At 47.1% G+C, this 19,232-nt stretch overlaps 1 protein-coding gene across 1 annotated transcript in view; it reads right to left on the reverse strand.

Annotated features, from left to right (window-relative positions):
• Window positions 1-2,139: 2,139 nt before the first annotated feature.
• Window positions 2,140-19,232, reverse strand: part of SMAD6 (SMAD family member 6) — a 39,762-nt gene continuing 22,669 nt past the window's right edge. The window contains exon 4 of the mRNA XM_026856040.1: window positions 2,140-3,040. Coding sequence (XP_026711841.1) covers window positions 2,499-3,040 — 542 coding nt within the window. The 3' untranslated portion in view covers window positions 2,140-2,498. The remainder of the gene's footprint in view (window positions 3,041-19,232) is intronic.

Consider the following 19,232-nt stretch of genomic DNA (forward strand, 5'->3'; position numbering starts at 1 on the left):
GTGCATGAGTAATAAAAAAAAATTAAGCACAATCAGTGGATTGCACAAGAGAAACCCCTAAGTTAACCCCCAAATTTCAACCCACAAGAATCTTGTCACTGATGCAACCCTGGGACAGAGCTGGAAGGCCCCTGACCAGCCTGGCCACACTGCAGATGCAAAGGGTTAAGTCAGTGAAAATCAACAGCACACCACAGCTTCCATGGGCACTGGGACAAGGTCCTTTTGTGGGTGGTATAAAAGCAAACAATAATGTCCATTCTTGGTGCTATTTTGTCCAAAATGTGGAAGAATCCAGTGGAAAATGGACAGCACTGCTGCATCTGTGTGTGCATGCAAGGAGGAGGACAGGGAGGAAGGCAGCAGCCAGTTTGGGATACAAGTGCAAAAAAACCCTCTGGGTGGTGGTGGGAAATGCCAGGAAAGAGGAGAAAAGGGAACAGGGAGAAGCAACTCAATTTTTGGCTGGTTCTTCCCAGTTAAAATGAGAACAGTATTAACAAAAATCTCTTTAAAAAAACCCGAAACATAAAAATGGCCTCTTGACCGACTGCATGGAAGTGATACAGTGAGTGATGCAGGCAGTATGGCAGAACACACCAAATCTAAGCCAAAGGGGATTAAAAAAACCTGCAAAGCTCTTGAAAGCTGGCTTTAAACGATAGTGACATGTTTTGACACCATTCCCTGACAACAATGGCTGTAACACAAACAAAATTTAATGATGTCAAGTATTAATACCGATGCTGCATAAACTCAACCAATGTGGTCCCAATTAAATATCAAGTATGGTTATAATTTGAAAAATGACTGCGGAAATGTCATTGCAACATTCCCTGCTCGTGTCTCTCCTCAACGTCCAGCCCGGGTCTGCACATTTCCCTGGCGGGACGCAGTCCCCTTACATAGTGGGATCCGGTCCCCACCTTCCCCATCCTTGCTTGTGGCTGCTGCAGAAACACCAAGTCCAGTTGCCAAAATGCCTGACCTTGACATGTGTCAGGAGGGTTTTTTAATAGTAAGTTTATGTCCTGTTTTACTGAGTTTCGAGCCACTGAGGAGGTCTCATTGCACGTTTTTCTCTGCAAGTATCAGGGCTACAAAAACTTCCTCTGTAATACTGAAAGCTGAGGTGCTTCTGCAGTCACTGGACTCTGGAAGCTGGGACTTCATGAAAATCAAATGTACAGGGATTTGTAAGACAACTCTAAGTCTTGGCAACACTAGTCACTGGCAATAAATAACTTCACTAACCAAGTGAAGCCAGAAAACATCCGACCTGCCCCTTATGCAAGCGCATGGGTGCTAGAGCGCTGACAGCAACGAAGCTCACGCCGAAGTCAGCAAAGTGCCTGATTTTATCCAGATTTCCAGAGAGAGTAAATCAGCCGAGATAAGCTCATTTGACCAGGACTCCTGGCCACAACTGCTCCTCAGAGCAAACATATTCTTTCAAAAGATCTCCCAACTTCTGTATCGGTTTATTGCCCAACTGGGAGATCTGCAGGACAAACCTGCACACAGCTCATCCGTCTCACCTCTGCCTTATTTCAAGTTACTGGCGAGGTTCCCGAAATTCAGGCCATGCTACAGTGTCTCCAACTGAGGATCCACCCAACCATGAGTTGTCCAAACCCACCACTTGTTTCACAACCATCAGATAGGTCTGTGAGATACCAGACTCAGAGACAACCCCTGTGCAAAGCTGATAATGCAAACTGGTCCTACTGGGCAGCTTTTAGGGCCACGGTCTGTTCTGCTCTTCCCACCAGCACTGATTTGTACTGATAACCATTAATTTGCAGCAACATGAACATGCACGCTCATCTTTACCATGTCCCCATCATGTTTTGTGTTATCAGAGAGATCCCAGAGCCCTGAGCAAGAACAGCTACGTGAGGCTTTCCCCTCACCTCCTCCATTTGCTCCCTGGCTCTCAAAGTGTCCTCATTTACCCTCCTCTTGGAGACAACTGCAGCCTTCCAGCAACTCATTTATTGTTTTTCTAAGGGTCCTGGCTGAGATGGGAGACAGCAGTTGACCCTCTGGAAACTCCCCCCTGACTGCAGAGCACCTGAGCAGACACTGCTGTGGACTTCAGTCAGGGGGGGAAAAAAAAAGACAATTAAACCCCCCCCCTATAATGCGAATACTTTATTATCAATGAGTGACTGGTATTAGCTTTTTGTCTGGGTATTAATAATATTTCAAAAAACCATACATCAAAATTAGGGCTTTCTCCTATTTTTGCTGTATAATTTTTCTTTTTTAAAAAATCTGTATTGAAAGAATTATATAAGCCAAAGTGCATTTTCTGTTTTTTGTCCATATACACATTGCACCATACATAAATAATTACATTGTAAAAATGACTCCATAATTACAAGTATAATATATATTTTCATATAATATATAAAACTTTATATTAAATCTAGGTAGATGATATTTGGGATAGTCTGTGTCTTTTTTTTCTTTTTCCTTTTGTCAGAGGCCGACCGTTACCGATTGTTACTGAGTAAAATCTCCAGCCAACAAGGACATGACGTGATAAACTGTCTTGAATAACACGGCCCCCAGCCTTTGGCGAAGCTAATCCGCACGCTGTTTGGGTCGTAGGGCCCATCTGCGTAATCCAGATCGGCTGTGTGCTGCAAGAGGCAGGATTTCTCGTAGTCAAACACCTTGATGGAATAGCCTGGCATCACCTTGCGCACTATCAAAGTCCTACAGTTGGGGATGTCCAGTGTTGGGGAGTTGACGAAGATGGGATGCTCGCTGCGGTTGTAAGCCCACACACCGTCCGGTTCTTTGCTAAGTAAAATCCCGTAACCGATTTTACTTCGAGTCCTTCTCACAGTCTCGCTCCTGTTTTCCAGGTTTAGCTGTCCGAGGCAGAAGCCGTTTCCTTGAGGTAGGTCATAAAATATACTGACAGACTGTTCATACACTGTGTAGAGGCGGCCGACGCGCGTCCGGTGCTCCCAATAGGCCACGTTGCACCAATGGCTCCTCTTCATGGCATCGGGCGACGTACTGGCATCTGTGGGGGAAAGCAGAGAAGAGTCAGGGTTTTTTGCTGTGACCACCTGGGAAATGACAGATATGGAGGATAAACAAATGGCTCTTCCCACCCATCAGCTTTGCTCACATGGGAACCGAACTTGTGTTCAACCCAAAGCCCATCTTCAATTATGTCAAATGCCACCATCAAAGAAGGCCACCCACCAGCTTCCATGTTGCTGGTGCTCAACGCGTCTTTCTCTCTCTAATTTAATGTTCAATCCTGTGTCCAGCAGTCAGAACCTTAAGTACTCAAGATATGTGCATCTCTACCACAGATAGTGTACCACTGCAACTCAGCCACTTCCAAGCTTGGAGGGTCCCAAGTCCCTCCAACACCACTGTGGTGGTGTACCCCCCTATTCAAAGGCCAACGTGTTGAGCTCAAACACACGGGATGTCCATGAAGTGCTTGCGTGACTGACCCGACAGTTGTCTCTGCTCTGTAATATTCTTTGACAGCGATGCTGATGTTCCCACGGGGAACATGAAATCTGAGGAGGCATTTCATGCCAAGGGGGAGTAGCTGCTATGAACTATACATGTCCTCCTACAAAGTCACTGGAACTCTCTCCAGAACAATGTCTCTTCTTTCTAGGAATTACATTCAAGGAAGATGGGAGGGACGCAGACTGCCAGAAAGCTGTTTAATTTATGATGCCTCCAGAATTTATGATGCCTCCAGAATTTATGATGCCTCCAGAAGGAAGATGGGAACTCTCAGCCCTAAAAGAGCCCCGAAGATGGAGAATTAACCTCTTGCTCAACATCTTTCTTGCTCCTACCACACCAGTTAACAAGAAACCACCCTGGGATTTCACGCAAGGAGCTCTGCTTCGAGCCAGCCCTACTACATGCCTGGCATTAAGCTCCCTGACAATATATCATGCGCCTGCGGCCTGCTGACCCCTCTGCCTTCGTGCCATCATGTCCGATTAACTCGCACGCGGGGTGATGCCATTATTTTGCTTCAGAGACTGTATTGACACACCGGATTTCAAGCGCAGCCCTACAGCCCTGTTTCTTTTCAGGCTCAAATTACCCCAGAGGGGAAGGGGCTCTCCTCCCCATTAACGATCTTTGAATTAAGCTGCTTTGTTAGAGTTGAAGTTGAGTTGTAACTATACAAGTTTAAGGGGAGGGAGACAGGGGGAAGGGGGGTAATTGGGCAAGTGGGGAGGCAGCGGGACCAGCAGGATGCCCTTTGCTGTGGGCAATACTCACCATCTTGCATAGACCCCTTCACCCATCAAAGGTCTAAACCACCCCAAAAATGCCAGATTGGTCCCTTTTTCACCACTCATATGTTTAAATGATTTTCTAGGACCCAGCACAGCCACCAACAGCTTTTTTGGTTTGATGTGCATTTTATCCAGAACTGCGAAGGAAACCACACCACACCTATCAGACACTTCAACCTCACTGAGAAAAGCAACACCACTTCCCTGCATTTATGGCAATCCTCCATGGGAGAGCAAGGCAACAGCTTTGTGCCCCCTAACACTGGAGGTGATATCCTGGGCCTCCTAAAGGCATGGGGAAAGTTCTGCTGAACACAACTGGGTGAGATGTGCCCTTTAAATTCAGAGTTAGTGGCTCCGCACAGCAGGAAAATGGGTGAAGACCCTTGGTCAGAGCAACGGCAGCATCCTGGAGCTCTGTGAGCCAAACTTAGGTTTCTTTGCCCCAAGGCAAATAAACCTGTCTGTCCCCCAGCTACAGGCCTTTAGCACGGTGGGACACTTCACCATGCCCCAGTGGCACCAATGGGGTCTTTGTGTCTCCGTGCTTCTGAGCCATCCTCTAATGGAAACCACTCAGTCACTCTCTAATAAGCTCATCCTAATGTTGCACTCTGCTAACGACAAAAATCAGAAAAAACAAAGGGTCTTCCCCATTCTTAATGTATGGCAAATAACTGTATTATTTCCTTTGCTATCTCAAATGACCCTCCTGAGTCTGGATTGTCAGGAGTTAAATTAACAACCCAGCTTGCTCCAGAAGGGCAATGACTTTATCGGGAAGTGCATGACAGCTATGTTGTACCCAAGCACATCATTAAATACTGACAACTGGACTTGACTCTTCCTGAAGTATCTCATGATGCTCTGCAAACCACCAGCCGTGTGAACATGAAGTTTTAGGAAAGGAAGAGAAGATTCAAATGTAATTCTGGGTTAGAAACACCGCCAGCACCCTAGTGCCAATACGATGCACTCATCTCCACCAAGAACAGAAACTTTGATGAAATAACTTTCCTTGGTCTACCACCATGCAGATGCTCTTTAAAATGCACTATGGCAAATAGTTCTAGATTTTCTTTTAAGAAGTGCAACAAGAGGTAGTTCATAAATGACACAACACCTGCAGGTACATCTTCCACAGTGTCCAGTTTTCACAGTGATCTTTCCTATGGGACATGAGACAGCTGAGATGTCCCCAGTGCCTTTCCAAAACTCTTCTCAAGTACTAAATTTTGCTGTTGTCCCACTCGAGTGATGCTGGAGGGCTACAGACAAGCTCAGAGCTTTTCATCTGCCAGACCCAGAGGCTGGTAGCAATTACTGAGCTCTGCATCTGTTTAACCTCCCAACCTCCACAAAGCCCTGCATGCCCATTAGGTAAGTTGGTTTTGTTATTACATTTTTTAGAAACTACCACTCAGCCCCTGAATTTCCCTTACAGACTAAGAATGAGACAACTTCGAAACTCAAGTTTCCTCATCAGCTGAATTAATTAGGGGAACAGTCAGCAATAAATATTTATATAGGTGTTTCCCATAGTTTATTGCAAACTAACATACCTAGTGGGGAAAGCAAAGCAGGGAAAAAACAGTGTCTGTTCTACAAGAACATCTCAATGTAGGTACCACCACCCCTGGTGCCATCTCTGCTTTCCAGAACTGGCAAATATTTTAGCAAAATCATAAATCTACACACATGCTGAAAACAGGGGGAGGTTTTATGACACCTCCTGCTTTCACGCATCTGAAACGATAGCCTTACTAAAATCACTTCCACACAATTTATGGCATAAGCTTCAGTCCATCCATACACTCACATCTCAGGGAGTGAATCTCTCCCTGTCAATGTGCTTCTCATCTCTGTCACCCCATGACAGCTCCTGCCTGGTAGTGACAGCTCTGCCAGCTCAAAGCACTCCTGGAGACGTCCTGTGCTTCTTCAAATGGGCAAGGACCTGAGTTTTAGGTAACTGCACATCAAGCAGCTAGAAGCTTCCTACCCACCCCATTTTCCCTGGCTGGGGGTGAAGAAAGGCTTTAAAAAACAGGCACCAGCTGCAAAAGCAACCTGCCCATGGCCCACAGGCAATTAAAACACCCGGAAAGGAGACAGTTAAAAAGGCTCATCTAAAAAGCCTCTGCCTCTGGAAAGCTTTTGGCAGGGTTCCTCTTCTCCCCCAGCCCCCTCCATCGCTGCCCTTGCTGCCTGCCCCGCTCCCTGTGCTGCGGTGGGTTCCTTTGCCTTCTTTTATCTCCCAGGGCACTCAACCAAATCCCGAAAAGATGAACTCATCTCGCAGCCCTGACATAAAGCAAGCACTTTAGCAAGCCCCTAATACAAGGGGGCCTGCGCTGTGTCTTATCCCCTGCCAAGTATTAGTTTCGCCTCCAGCTATTAGCCACTACCACTCAGCAGACAGCAGGGGCGGCCGGCAGAAAGGCATGTCCTCTGCCTTTTAAATAAATATTCCATTTTTTCCTCCTCTTTTTCCACGCTGCCCTTTACGCACAGACAAGAAAATCAGCTTTTTTTTTTTTTCTTTTCCTTTCTGCTGGAACAGAGGCAGGCTTGTTTGCTTTCTTTTTGAAGAAAGAAAAATATTTTAGTCCTGCAGTGCCTCCCTCGATGGTATATGACGCATTTTTAACAACTATCATTGTAGGCAGCTACAACTTCTAACAGCTACATTTAGGCTGGCGTCAGGGCTATCTCTTCCATCAAAGCCACCTTTATCGATCAGATGGACAGGCTGAAACTCTGGCTCTTGTTTACTCGTTCCTCTGAGTCGCCGTTTCCTCCGCTGCAGCAACGCCTCGCAGCAGACACATCCAAAAGGAAATTCAAACAATTTAAGATAAAAAAACAAGATAGGAAGCAAGACAGAGAATCAAAACCAGAACTTAATGGGAAAAGAGTCTTGCACGGCTCACGCAAAAGAAATCTAGGTACAGGAATAAAAACCTCACAGCATTAGCAGCACTGCTGCTTTCACTCCCTGCAGAGTGTGGAGGTAAAGAAAATAACTTGAAGTTTTAGATTATTTGTGATTTGACAGTGCTTTATGCCAGTAAAGTTCAAAGCAGTGCATTAAAAGAGAACAGAAAGATGCTTTTTTTCCAAAACAAAATGCTGCACAGTCCCACTGCTTGATGCTGCACTTAAAAGCAGGATGGAAAACATGGGCAGATCACAAAACATATGAAGTATCTCCGATTCATGCTTTGGCTCTTCCAAAGCCACCAAACCTCTTCTCAGCAGGTCAAATGGCCCCCACAATACATGGCTGCAAGTAAGATCTTGCTGCGTAAGGAAATGGGGGTGGGAAGGGAAGTTTGCTGCAGTGCTTTGAGGAACATTTCCATTTTTGCATGGACTCCTAAGGAAACAGTCACAAATGACACCATGTTTCCAAACAGACCCCCTGAAAGCAATGAGTGATGCCAGCCCCCACTTCCCCACCTAACCCCAAACCACGCTCCTGGCTTTTCAAAACACATTTAAGAGGTGCCCACAGCGAAGATGCTGCATGTAAAAAATAAAAATAAATAATCACTGCACTCTCCAAATGTGACAGGGACTCCAATGCCCATCTGGGCACCTGAAGAGATGAGGTGGGATAGCCAAAACTGTCCTCACGACTTAGCCCACTCGTTCTCATGTCCCACCCTCCCATACTCCTGCGTCTCAGGGCAGCCTAATGCTCCTCTGGCCACGGAGCTCAGTTACATCCCTTCTCAATAGCCACTGTCTTTCCATTCAGTTTTATTTCACTTTAGACTCTATGCTCAGTCTTTTTTCTCCCCTCTGCCCTAGCACAGACACATGCTTCTACTTCTACTACCCAACACACAGGAGAATGGAAGCAGGATGGTTACAGCCATACGCAGGCCACTGTGAACAAGGTCCAGATAAAAAGCCCACCACAAAGAACACGCAAATCTTTTAACAGTGCACCAGGGAGCCATTGCTTAAAATAATCCTCCATTAATACTCTTAGAAACAAGTTCCAGTGTAAGGAAGGGGTTAAAACTTTCCACAGCAGAAATGGAATTTTTATGGCCCTACAAAAAGAAAAAAAATTAATTGTCAATCTTCCCCAGCAAAGCTCTCAAACATTTTCGTTAAGCCAATATACTTAAAATACCTCTGCCTTACAAGTTTCAGCTGGAATGTATCACTGCGGCCCCCCGGGAGCCCCCAACACTGCAACCAGCACCATGGCATCTACCCCTGGCACAAGACCCTGCCCGTTGGGTTGGGGAGAAGCTGAGCATTGTCCCCAGCACAGGGGTCCCCCATGCAGATGCCCTGGGAACACAGGGCCACAAATTGGCCAGCGTTTGTCTATCCATCCTCATCGGGAGCAGTGGGGTGGTACTTTGAAGGCACCTTCCCACCCTCGGAGGAGCCACAGGAGTTTGTGAGCCACATCTTGGCCAGCAGCTGTTCTGCCAGCCCATGGCAGTGCTCCAACACTGGCTCAACCATATGTATTTAAGGCAACATCCCAAGCCCACCAGCAAATGAATGCTGGATGCTGGGCAGGAGCTGGGCTGTCATCCTGCAGTGGCCCTGGGGATACCAGAGGAGAGGAGGCAGCAGGAGGTTCTCCATGCTGTCCCACGCAGTGAAAGTCAGGGGAAGTCCTGATGAGGACACAGACAGTTTAGTCCCCTTTTCTAATCAGTTCTTGGTTTCTCTGATGAAGCAAGAAGCTGTGTGTTTCCAGTCGGGCAACGGGCTCATGCAAGGAGATGACAACTAGGTGCAAGCAGGAAGCTGGACAGCCCTAGGCTTCTTCCTGGACATCTTCCTTAAGGCCCAGAATCAAGTGAGGATCCTTTAACGTCCCAGCTTTCACCACGACAAACTTGTTCCCTGATTCAGAGAGGCCCTGAAAAGCTGTCACCAGCTCCCCAGCCAGTGACCAAGGTCAGCCATAGGGACAGCAGTCTAGACCTTCCCCATGCTACAGAGCATCAAACTCTCTCCCAGACTTCTCTTTTGTTCTGCTGAGAAAGACATAAAGATTTGAGTCCAACTCATACCTCAATTCTAAAACAAGAGTATGATTTCGTATTACGATTAATCTGGTGTCACCACTGTTGTGGCAGGATCCCAACTCCTCCAACCCCAGCACGGCTCCTGGCATGTTCCTCACGCTGGATGTGACTGTCGTGCAGCCATGGAGACCAGTTCAGATTCAGCAAAAACCAGCACCAAAGATAGCCAAAAAGAGCCCTTACTCCCACCATACCCACCACAGAGGATGCATCTTACTCTCCTTCCTCCTCCAGCCCATACACCTTGGAGCAGAGCTCTGGTGCTCGCCAGCCTCCTCTGTGAGCTGATTTAATTTGTTAACCCACTAGATGATTAACTCAGAAGAACACTTGCGCTGGGTTAATTAATTAAATTAGTTCAAAAAAGGGTCTGACGAGCAACAGAGATGGTGGAAGAGGCGCGTGGAGAGGCCTGGGGGGGAAAGGGGGACATTTCCATGGCAGCCCAAGAAACAAAAGCAACACAGGACAGGAGCCAATGCCAAGAATTAGGATGAAAACAATTTTCTCTGCATAAAAGAAAGCACTCTGCAAAATCATCAGCTCATGCTAATTTTTTCATATCCTTCAAAGAAAAACACATGCCATGTTTAGTTCTGCCTGGAAATTTGTAAGTCATCATCAGTTAGCTTATTTTCAAGCTAAACCGAAGAAGTTTGTTTCTAATGTACCTTCTTTGGCCATTAAATACTCAGTCCAGAACATGATTTTAAGGTATTTTAGCATTTTTTTTCTTCCAGCTCCCCTGCATGGTTTACAAAGGTCTTTTCAGCCAAAGGTGAAAAGTCCTAGAAAGTAAGAAAACTGGAAAAGCCCAACTCAGATATTTTTCACTTGACATTTTTATGCATTACTTCTAAAGGCCAATGTTTTTAGAGATTTAGGTAATTTTTTTTTTGAGTCAGTCTCCATATAATCTCAGCTTCCCTTGCTCACAGCTTTCGCAGGCACATTCATTGCTTTTAAGCTCCTGGGCTGTGCATGTAACCGCTTTATACCTACCATGTAAAAGTTAACACAACAATGTAAATATATCTTCAAAAGAAGCACAAAACGTAATCACCTACGTTGGCTGCCAATTATGAAAGCACCAGACCTGTCATCAACCAGAATTTGGCTGAGACTTCTCCACTGTTGGAAAACAGCCCTGGGTAAATCCAAGCCCAGCAAAATCCCAGGGTCGTGCTCAGCACCTCTGTGAGCATCCATAGCATCCTTACTGCCTGGCCATGGGTGCCCCCACCAGCCAAAAAAATGGGGAGAGAAATGAGCTGGAGAAAGATATGCAGGATAAGGGAGGGGGAAAGTCTCCACTAACTGATCTTCTGTCAAATTGGGAGGTTTGCTGAAAATTGTCTGAGCATCATCTAGTTGGGGTTGGCTTTTTTCTCTGCCTCCCACTGTCAGCTGGGCAAGGCACTGACTACACTTGGAGGGAAGAAGGGTCATTTCTCCATATGCCCTCTGCAGGGCAGGACTGTGAGGGTGGGGGAATGCTGGGACAAAAAAAATGGGAAGAAAAAAACCCTTTTCTTCATTTTCAGGTTGAGAACTCGCACATTTTCAGCTCCTCCAAACAACTGTGTATGCAACCCCCCCCTTTTTTTTTACTCAGAGCCTGAAAAACGCTGAGAATCTGGGAGAAATCACCCCATAAATCACCCGATGGCAGATTTCCCTTTTAGCAGCCGCCGCAAGGTCCAACGCTCCCTTCCCTGCGCCGCTCCCGCCTGGCACCACGCCAGCCCTCGCTATTAATTAATCTGGGGGCCGCCTCCTGCAATCCCAGCTACGCCAACCGCATCCGACTTGGGCTGGGCTGGTGGGCAGAAGTTAGGCTGGCCAAATCCCGTGGGACCTCCTGAGCTCTTCTCTGCCTTTCAAAGCCATTTCAGCTTTGCAGAGCAATTTTTTAGGTGCTCTTAGCAATCCCAACTGATGCCCTCAGGGAGGGAAATAAATTTGCTCAGTGACCAGAGTTGAAGCAAATCGGAGCATCCCACGGCGGAGCAGAGACTCTGGAAAATGGTATAAATAAATAATAATAGTTTGCACTCAGAGAAGTTTCGGCTGAGTACTTCAAAGCATTTTAAAAGCAGAAACTAATTAGTAGGTCCTTCTGAAGAGAAACAGGAATAACACCACTTTCCGCCTCCATCATGCCTCTCGGGCAGAGCACGTTGGGTGCCAGACTCGGCTCCTGGCTGAGCCTGGGAATCACCGTACTGGAGGGTGATGGTCCAGAGGTGGGAGGCTCACTGTGTAACAGAACCAAAGTGCTGCCGGGTTCACACTGGCATTAAATGAAGGGGTTTCTGCAGGAGAACACTGAGGTGACGGAGCTGTCTGGGGAAGCCAGATGCTGAGCTGGTGAGGACATCACCAAGGAAGATGCTTGAACCTCCCCACTCACCGCTGAGAGTGTTGGAGCACCACTGGTGGTAGCAGGACCACTAACCCAGACAGGATGCCTGACACTGACACCTACTCTGGAGAAAAGCAGCGGTTAAAAAAAAGAAGGCCTTTCTTTTCCCTCCAGTTGTTAGATAAACCAAGGGCACTGAGCTCCTCTGAACAAAGGCAGCTGTCCTGCAAAGGCCACACAGCCAGGCAGCACACCGTCACCTACTCACCGCTCTCAGCACAGCCCCAGCCCCAAATTACAGCTCAGCTCCCTCTGGTAACAACCAGATTTGGCGTTTCCAGAAGGCAAATGCTCAGCAGTTCCCCTACACAAACAAGGCCTCCTTAGAATGTCTTAGGCTGGTCGTGCAAAACTCGCTCCCCAAAACACCAGCAAAGCTAGAAACTTTGGGCTGAAGATCTTGCACAGGACATGGGAAACGAAGCAGGCTGTGACTGCAGCAGCTTTGCCGCGCCCTTCTATTTTTACTAACCAGAAAATGAGCGGAGATGCCTCCCTGGGAGGAAAATCAAAGCAATACCAAATAAAACGTCACCGTCGGATATATTTTGAGAGCCTGCAATTGCACTCCAGCCGGAGCTGTTCCCTCCAGAGCAAGAACGAAGCCAGCCTCGCCCCACTATCACACCTCTGTCAGATTTGCGCCTGAGAACAAGCCGTGGGGTATTCAGACAGAGGCAGACGATGTGAGAAGCAGCAAGCGGGCTGAAAAAACCCAAGGCCACCCTGATTTGTCTGAAGCAAGGACACCACGTAGCCACAAGCAGCATCCTCGAGAGAAGACCAAGGCACTGAAGGCAGATGTCTGTTGGCTCGATGCCAATAAGACTGCAAGTATCAAGGACTGCGAAAGCTTTAGGGAACTATTGCCGACCTGGAAAACAAGCTGTGAAGGAGGAGTGCTGGGCCAGGGAGGCTCCCTGGGGGCCACAAGCAGGAGCCCATTGAATGTTTTTCTCCCCATGGGCTGGGAATGAGCTGCTTTGCTCCTCCCTGGCTGGCTGGGTGCAGAGTCTGGCACTGGTGAGCCATGAGACCCCAGCCTAGGACCTCTGGGAGAAAAAAAATCTTGGGCTTTCATCCCAAATCCCTGCTGGTGCCTGGACTGGCTGTGAGTCCCACATCCCAACCCATCCTCTGACCCCCCAGAAGGGCTCTGGCTGATGCCTCCTCTCGCCTGGTAACTCTACCCCAGCATCCTTAAAAAAGGCTTTTTTTTTCTTTTTTTTCCAGCAGGGTATCAGTGCCCTCACATATATGGGAAGCAGACAGGGGTTGAGAGTGAAATGGAAATTCAGGCTTTGTTCACACTGGCCAAAGCCCAAGATCCTTCTCCTGATAAAGCTCTCCCCGAGACTCGCTGTCTGAGCAAGCGCCACAAGACAGGGAGCCACGGCTCCATGTCACGCTGCCTGCGGTTGCTTCAAGTCCTCACTCGTGGTGGATTTGCCAAAGTTTTACAGGGAATTAAAGGATTTTGGGTGCCACCGTGGCCTTTGCAAGGAAACAATCCCTCCGGTGTGCAAGCCAATTTGGTCACGCTGTAAGGATAAACCTGTATGAGGAAGTCTTAGGATTTGTATCTGTTGGAGAGGAATTCAAAGCAATGGGGATGGATGGAGTCTTTGAGCAGCCGTGGGGAGAGCCCAGCGGCGGGCAGGCAGTGAGGCAGAGGCAAGTCTTGGGTGCCGTGGTGCTGGAAAGGAGCACAGGGACGGCTCCTGCCCTCCTGCTCGCACACTCACGCATGTCTGCATGGCCGCAGCCGGGCCAGGAGGAACGTGCAGAGGGATGCGTGCATGCGTGCGCACCCACACACGCCAGATTTTCCGATAGCTAGTTCATGTATTTATGTGTAAACATTTTCTGGGTCTATTCCAGCCCTTACTCCAAGCAAGCAGCTCACTCCACTGACAACTGCTCGTGGCCAGCATCCATGGACTCTTACTCCCACTTAAAGCAAAGACTAAACAATGACTTAAGCATCTCAGGATTTAAGCCCCGTAGTTGGTCCCTCGAATTCACAGTTGAAGCAGTGAGGATGCTGCTCTGGCCATTTCTCCTTTGCAGGAGGACCTACACCACCGTGAACATGGTGGGTAATAACGCTTGCACCATTTGGGAGCCATGGTGGATGCACAGGGAGGGGTCTCCCTGCCCTTTTTCTGTAAAAATCCACAAATTAGCAACCCAGAAGAGCGGATGTGGTGCAGTACATGCATTTCTGCTAGCCTGGGAGAACATCAGCCCCAAAGGTCAAGTATACGTTGTCATGCTTTTATACTCCCTGGAATGGCGCTGTGTATCTATTACAGTGTGGATAAACAGCAAGAAAATTTGTGCAAGTGATAACCAGGGGATGGGGGATGAAAACAGATGTATTTGTATGAAATCCACAGCATTCATAAACATCACTGCAACCGGGCGAGGCAACAAAGTGTGGCCTCTGAAAGTCCCCCAAAACACCTTCACAGTCATCTCCCAGATGACAGAATTCCTAACCCTGTATTTGCCCACGGAGAGTGGAGGTGACTCATGCTAATTACCCTCTCTGGCCAAGATGGACTTGTTTTTATTTTTCAAAACCACAGTTTCTTTTAAAAAAAGGGGGGAGAACAGAAAAATACCAAAATATACACAGAACTCTGTGGGATACATCCTGTCCTGCTGTACTAATATGAATCCCAGACGCCCCGACACTCCACTCGGGATGTACAAAGAGAAAGGGATTAATGAGGTATAGCAGGGACACAGCCAGAAACACGGTAGAGACACTGCCAGCATTAGCTCCGGGTCTCCTGATTTCCAGTAACGCTCATTCTATATAACCCAGCTAAAATAATTTGTGGGTGTATGAGCAGAGCTCAAGCAGGGTCTTTGTTCATATTAAAAACCCTCCCATCTTTCTTGGGCAAGCTCTCATCTTTCTTGGAGGGCAGCTGAAATGTAAAGCTAAAAATAACCTTTTCAGGACACCAACTTATGCCAGGTTCATGGTTGCAACTCCCCGATGAGACGTTGCGGGGGGGGGTAATGCACAGGCCACAGTTATAAACTGCAAATTAAGTACACCAAAGCAAATGACCTTCCCATTGAGAGGAAAATGGGAAGGAGAGCAGGTCGGGCTCTTTGTAAATCAAGGACAGGGAGATTAACGGAGCATGTGAACGCTTCGTTATGGCTAATGAGTTCAAGACTGCACACCCATCAACACAGCCCAGCACTGAAAGAGAAATACCAAATTCTTCCCCTCCCCTCAAGGGAAATCGATTTTAAAAGATAAAGTAATGCATACTGGGGGGAAATACGCCTGGTATTATACACTAAAAAGCAGCCTGTCAGCAACCTAAACCAGACCCATTTCTCTTCTCCATTCTGTATATATATATATATGTAATATATATATAAAGTATTCACATGGATGAAAAGAGCTACCCTGCACAAAACCTGAGGAATAACTGAGTGTAAAATCAGGGTCAGATATTTTGCAAAAATACAATCACAAAGCTCCAATGAGTAAGACAGTTCCCACTCTGGACAACTTTTGCTCATTATCGCAACATTTCTGACTATTTCCAATGGGGCTGCAGATGATGTGAAAGCCTCATCATTCAACCCTGGTATTTGCAAGGTACAAACAAACCAATGCTATCGACATTACAAACTCTGTCAAGTTCCTGCACTAGAATCCTTAAATTGTTAAAAATAGGAAAGAAACTGCACAGTTCACATATTTTATAAAGCTGGGTTAAATCAACATCTGCAAAAAATATCCCTGTTAAACGAAATAGCAGGATTTCATTAAGTAAATTGCAAGTTGGCAAAAATTCTGAAAGAAAGGGAAAAAGCCACAGCCAGCCCTGTAATTTAAACCTTATTTTAACTGTGACAGCACGACTGTGAGAGGCTGCATTTCCAAGCGAAAAAATAAATCTAAAAAAAAAGTACATGTTCCCCCTGTTCTCCATCTCAGCACACCACAGTGTCTGCAGTCATTACGGTAACGAGCCTTTCCCAGGAAGATAAAGAGGGAGCAGGACCCGCTCCCGGCCCCGCATCCTCTGCAATGGACCCACCAAACCTGCAAAATCCAGGATTTTCCACCACGGCCGCACCCGGATGCCCACACAGCAGTGGGCAGTGAGGTGGCAGTGTCTGTGGAGCCCTGGGAGCCACGAGGGCTTGGGTACACCCCTGGGGGTCTGCAGCCCGTGCTTCCAAGACAGCATCAAGCCAGCCCTTTGCTCAGAGACCGAGCAGCTGAAAGCTGGGATGAGATGGCTGTGGGTCTGAGAAATAGCTCAGTCCAGGTGACACTTCATCACTCTGTATTTTAAACGCATCCTGCTCCCCTGCATAAGACCAGGAGCCAGCCTGAGGATGGAGTCTGGGGAAGGGCTGGTGGCATCTACCCCCATCCTGCGTGGTCCCGTACGGGTGTCCATTGGAGCTGGGGGCTGCAGGACAGGGACAGGGACTGTCTGGCTGGGTGGGCTCCTGCTGCAGGGACACCCTGGAAGGCACTCGTCCTCTGGAGTCACCTCCTCCACCCATCACTGGGCACTTCAGGTCCAAATATTAGCTCCAGAATTGCAGTAATTACAATTTCCCACCCAAAAGCTCCACTGTCCCAGGGAAATCCCCTGGAAGCAGCATGCTGGGATCAGTAAAATCTCTTGTCCGGCACATACTGAATCTGTTTGCTTTGAAAATCATTGCAAAACCTCAAAACAAAACCTAAAAACAACCATTCCAATATGCAAACTTGGAGCTGAAGAGGAGACCTTTAACAAAAAGACCAATTATTTGCTTACAACGTTTTGGCTTTGCTATTTTTCCTGGCACTTACGACATCGGAGTTATTTTGAAGGGCTGTTTGCTTCATGAGGAGCAGAGAAAACAGCGATCCTATTTCCTCTCTGATCTAAACATCCGTTTGCCGTGCGAGCGGGAGGAAAAAAAGACCAAAACAAAAAAACCCCTGTGCATCTCAGGAAGAGCAAAGAAAGGGGCGGTGGGTGCCAGGGGGTGGAGAGCAGGCAGGCACTCACCCCGCTGCTCCCCACTCAGTGAGTTTTTCTATTTCCAATTTTTCCATTGCCATCCAAGGGGGCATCCATCCTTTGCCGACCCTAAATGAAAGGGAATGGCTGTCCTGAGGGGTCTGGGCTGTTCTCCTTGAAGCAGACCAAGCAGATGAACCCTGGCCAGACCCACACATCATCCTTAAGACATCCATGAAGGCAAAGGCTGCCCAGCTCATCATCACCAGCAGCTGCAGGCTCCTACAGCAGGACTGAGCACCTCCTGAGGCTGCAAAACAGGCAGTTGCACAGACTCATGCTGGATGAAGCAAGAAATAAAAGCTGCACAGGCACCTTACAGACATGCTGGAGATACAGCATCGCTGGAGCCTTGCAAAATCGAATTTGGGAGCAAAAGAAAGGTGGTTATCCTGAGGTCAGTGCAAGGCAAAGCAGTCAAAGCCCTGCCTGTTGCTGAAGCTCCCCCCAAGTCATGTTCAGCAGTGTGGCATGAGTCATCTCAGCACCCAGCAGTGAGCGGGATGCTGCAGGGGGCATGACTGGATAATCAGAGTAATTGCAAGGGCAGGGTGAAAGTGCTGGAGATGCTCATGCCGTCCCCAAAACCACCATGCAACAATTGCCTGTGTTTTGGACACCGTGCATGTTCAGAAAGAGCACCCGTGTCAAACCAGCCATCTACAGACCGTAACACCAGCACCACCTGAACCCCCAAACCTTGCAACAGGAACCCCCCAAGGCTGCAAGTCATTAATCAAACCCTGCACGGAGACAAGACCTCACGCGTGCGATTGCTGCGCCTCCAGTCAGGTGCCTCCTGCCAGCGCTGTGGCTGTGGCCATCATGCCTCCTTCTTTGGGGACACAGACATGTCACCCCCAGGACCTGTGCTGTCCTTGCCAGCATCTCCTCCCAGCCACATTTTCTACTCTTCGTTGAGCAAAGGGCCAGCTCACTATCATGTTCCTAAATTTCCTGGCTTTTGAGGATACAAGCCAGGCCATTAACATTATTTATAGGTTCCTGTGTATGAGTTTCCATTTGTTCGTCTGCTTAAAAACAGTTAGGTGAAAAAAAGAAATTCCTGGAGGTCAGAGAGTTAAACCATCCCCCCCCACGTCCATGGTCTGATGGACCTAGAGGATCAGCAACTCCTTCAGAGACATAACTGTTTCCTTAAATGCTTGTTGTGTAAATATTTAAGCTACTTTATAAAATTTTTACAATGTACTTAGGAAGCATAAATCTCCCCATCAGAGCACGGCAGGCCATCGCAGCAGCGCACGCTTAGGCGGTTTTAAGAACACAAACAGGGACATTTCCAATGCTAATGCTGGACCCAAGGGGCCCTAAGGTCACAATCTTACGGAAATAATTACTAAGCTGATCCCCTTCATTCACCCCAAAACAGAGTGTGGTTATGTGCAGCAACAAATATTGCAGTAAGTTTAACTCCGGTGTCACTGGTTTAAAAAAAATCTATTTTACTGCACAGTGGTTGGCATTATGAAGTCCTGAGATTTTTCTCTTTGAAATGCAGCACCAGATTTAATATCATACAGACAAAAATTATATAAGTCCAAAATCATCCACTAATACAAATACATTTCAAGAATTAAATGTTTTGGGTTTTTTTCAAATGCTGTGTGGCAGGTTTGAAACAAAGCCTAACTCGTTACAGATGACTTCTGCATCCCTCACTGGTACAGATGACTGCAACCAAACCAGCACCAACTATCCACTGCAGCCACTCTTGGGGGTGCTGTTTGGAGAGATTCACTTCCCAGAGGTGAATACTCCCTTGCATTAGGAAAAAAAAAGATGCTGTGCCGACTGACGCCATCTGTATTCAGGGTGGTTTCCATATGGAAAGCTGTGCAGCTTTATGAGATTTGCTTGGACATGGTGTTTCCCAGCTCAAATTCTTCAAATAAATGCAGATTTTCTTATCTAACACAGGAAATAACATATTTAGCAGTTTTTCCCCAGAACAGCTTCTTTACTGTAATTTAGGTGTGTTTGAGGCAACAACAACAACAAATGGAAACGGGGAACTAGAAGTTTATTCACTTCGCAAAGCTTTCTGTTGTATATGATGAAGTGCATAGAAAGTCCAGAAAAAACTTGGATGGGAGTTCAAACACTAATGTCTTAAAGATGAAAGCGTGCTCTTCGATTAAATGTTTAAATAAAGTTTTCTTGTACTAAATCACTTAAATATTTTCACATTCCTCACATTTCTAGAAGCACTGTTCACTTTTATTTATTGTCATAACCCAGTGCCCTCAGCAAGCAACCACAGCTATTTGAGGGCAACCTGTTTTCTAAAGGGAAAGTTCCTTCAGGACAGTAAAAATTCATGATGAGCAATCCCCATTTATTCTTCAACCATCAT

This window comes from Athene cunicularia, assembly GCF_003259725.1.
Source record: "Athene cunicularia isolate RWA chromosome 10 unlocalized genomic scaffold, athCun1 chr10_part1, whole genome shotgun sequence".
In the NCBI taxonomy this organism is placed as follows: Eukaryota; Metazoa; Chordata; class Aves; order Strigiformes; family Strigidae; genus Athene; species Athene cunicularia.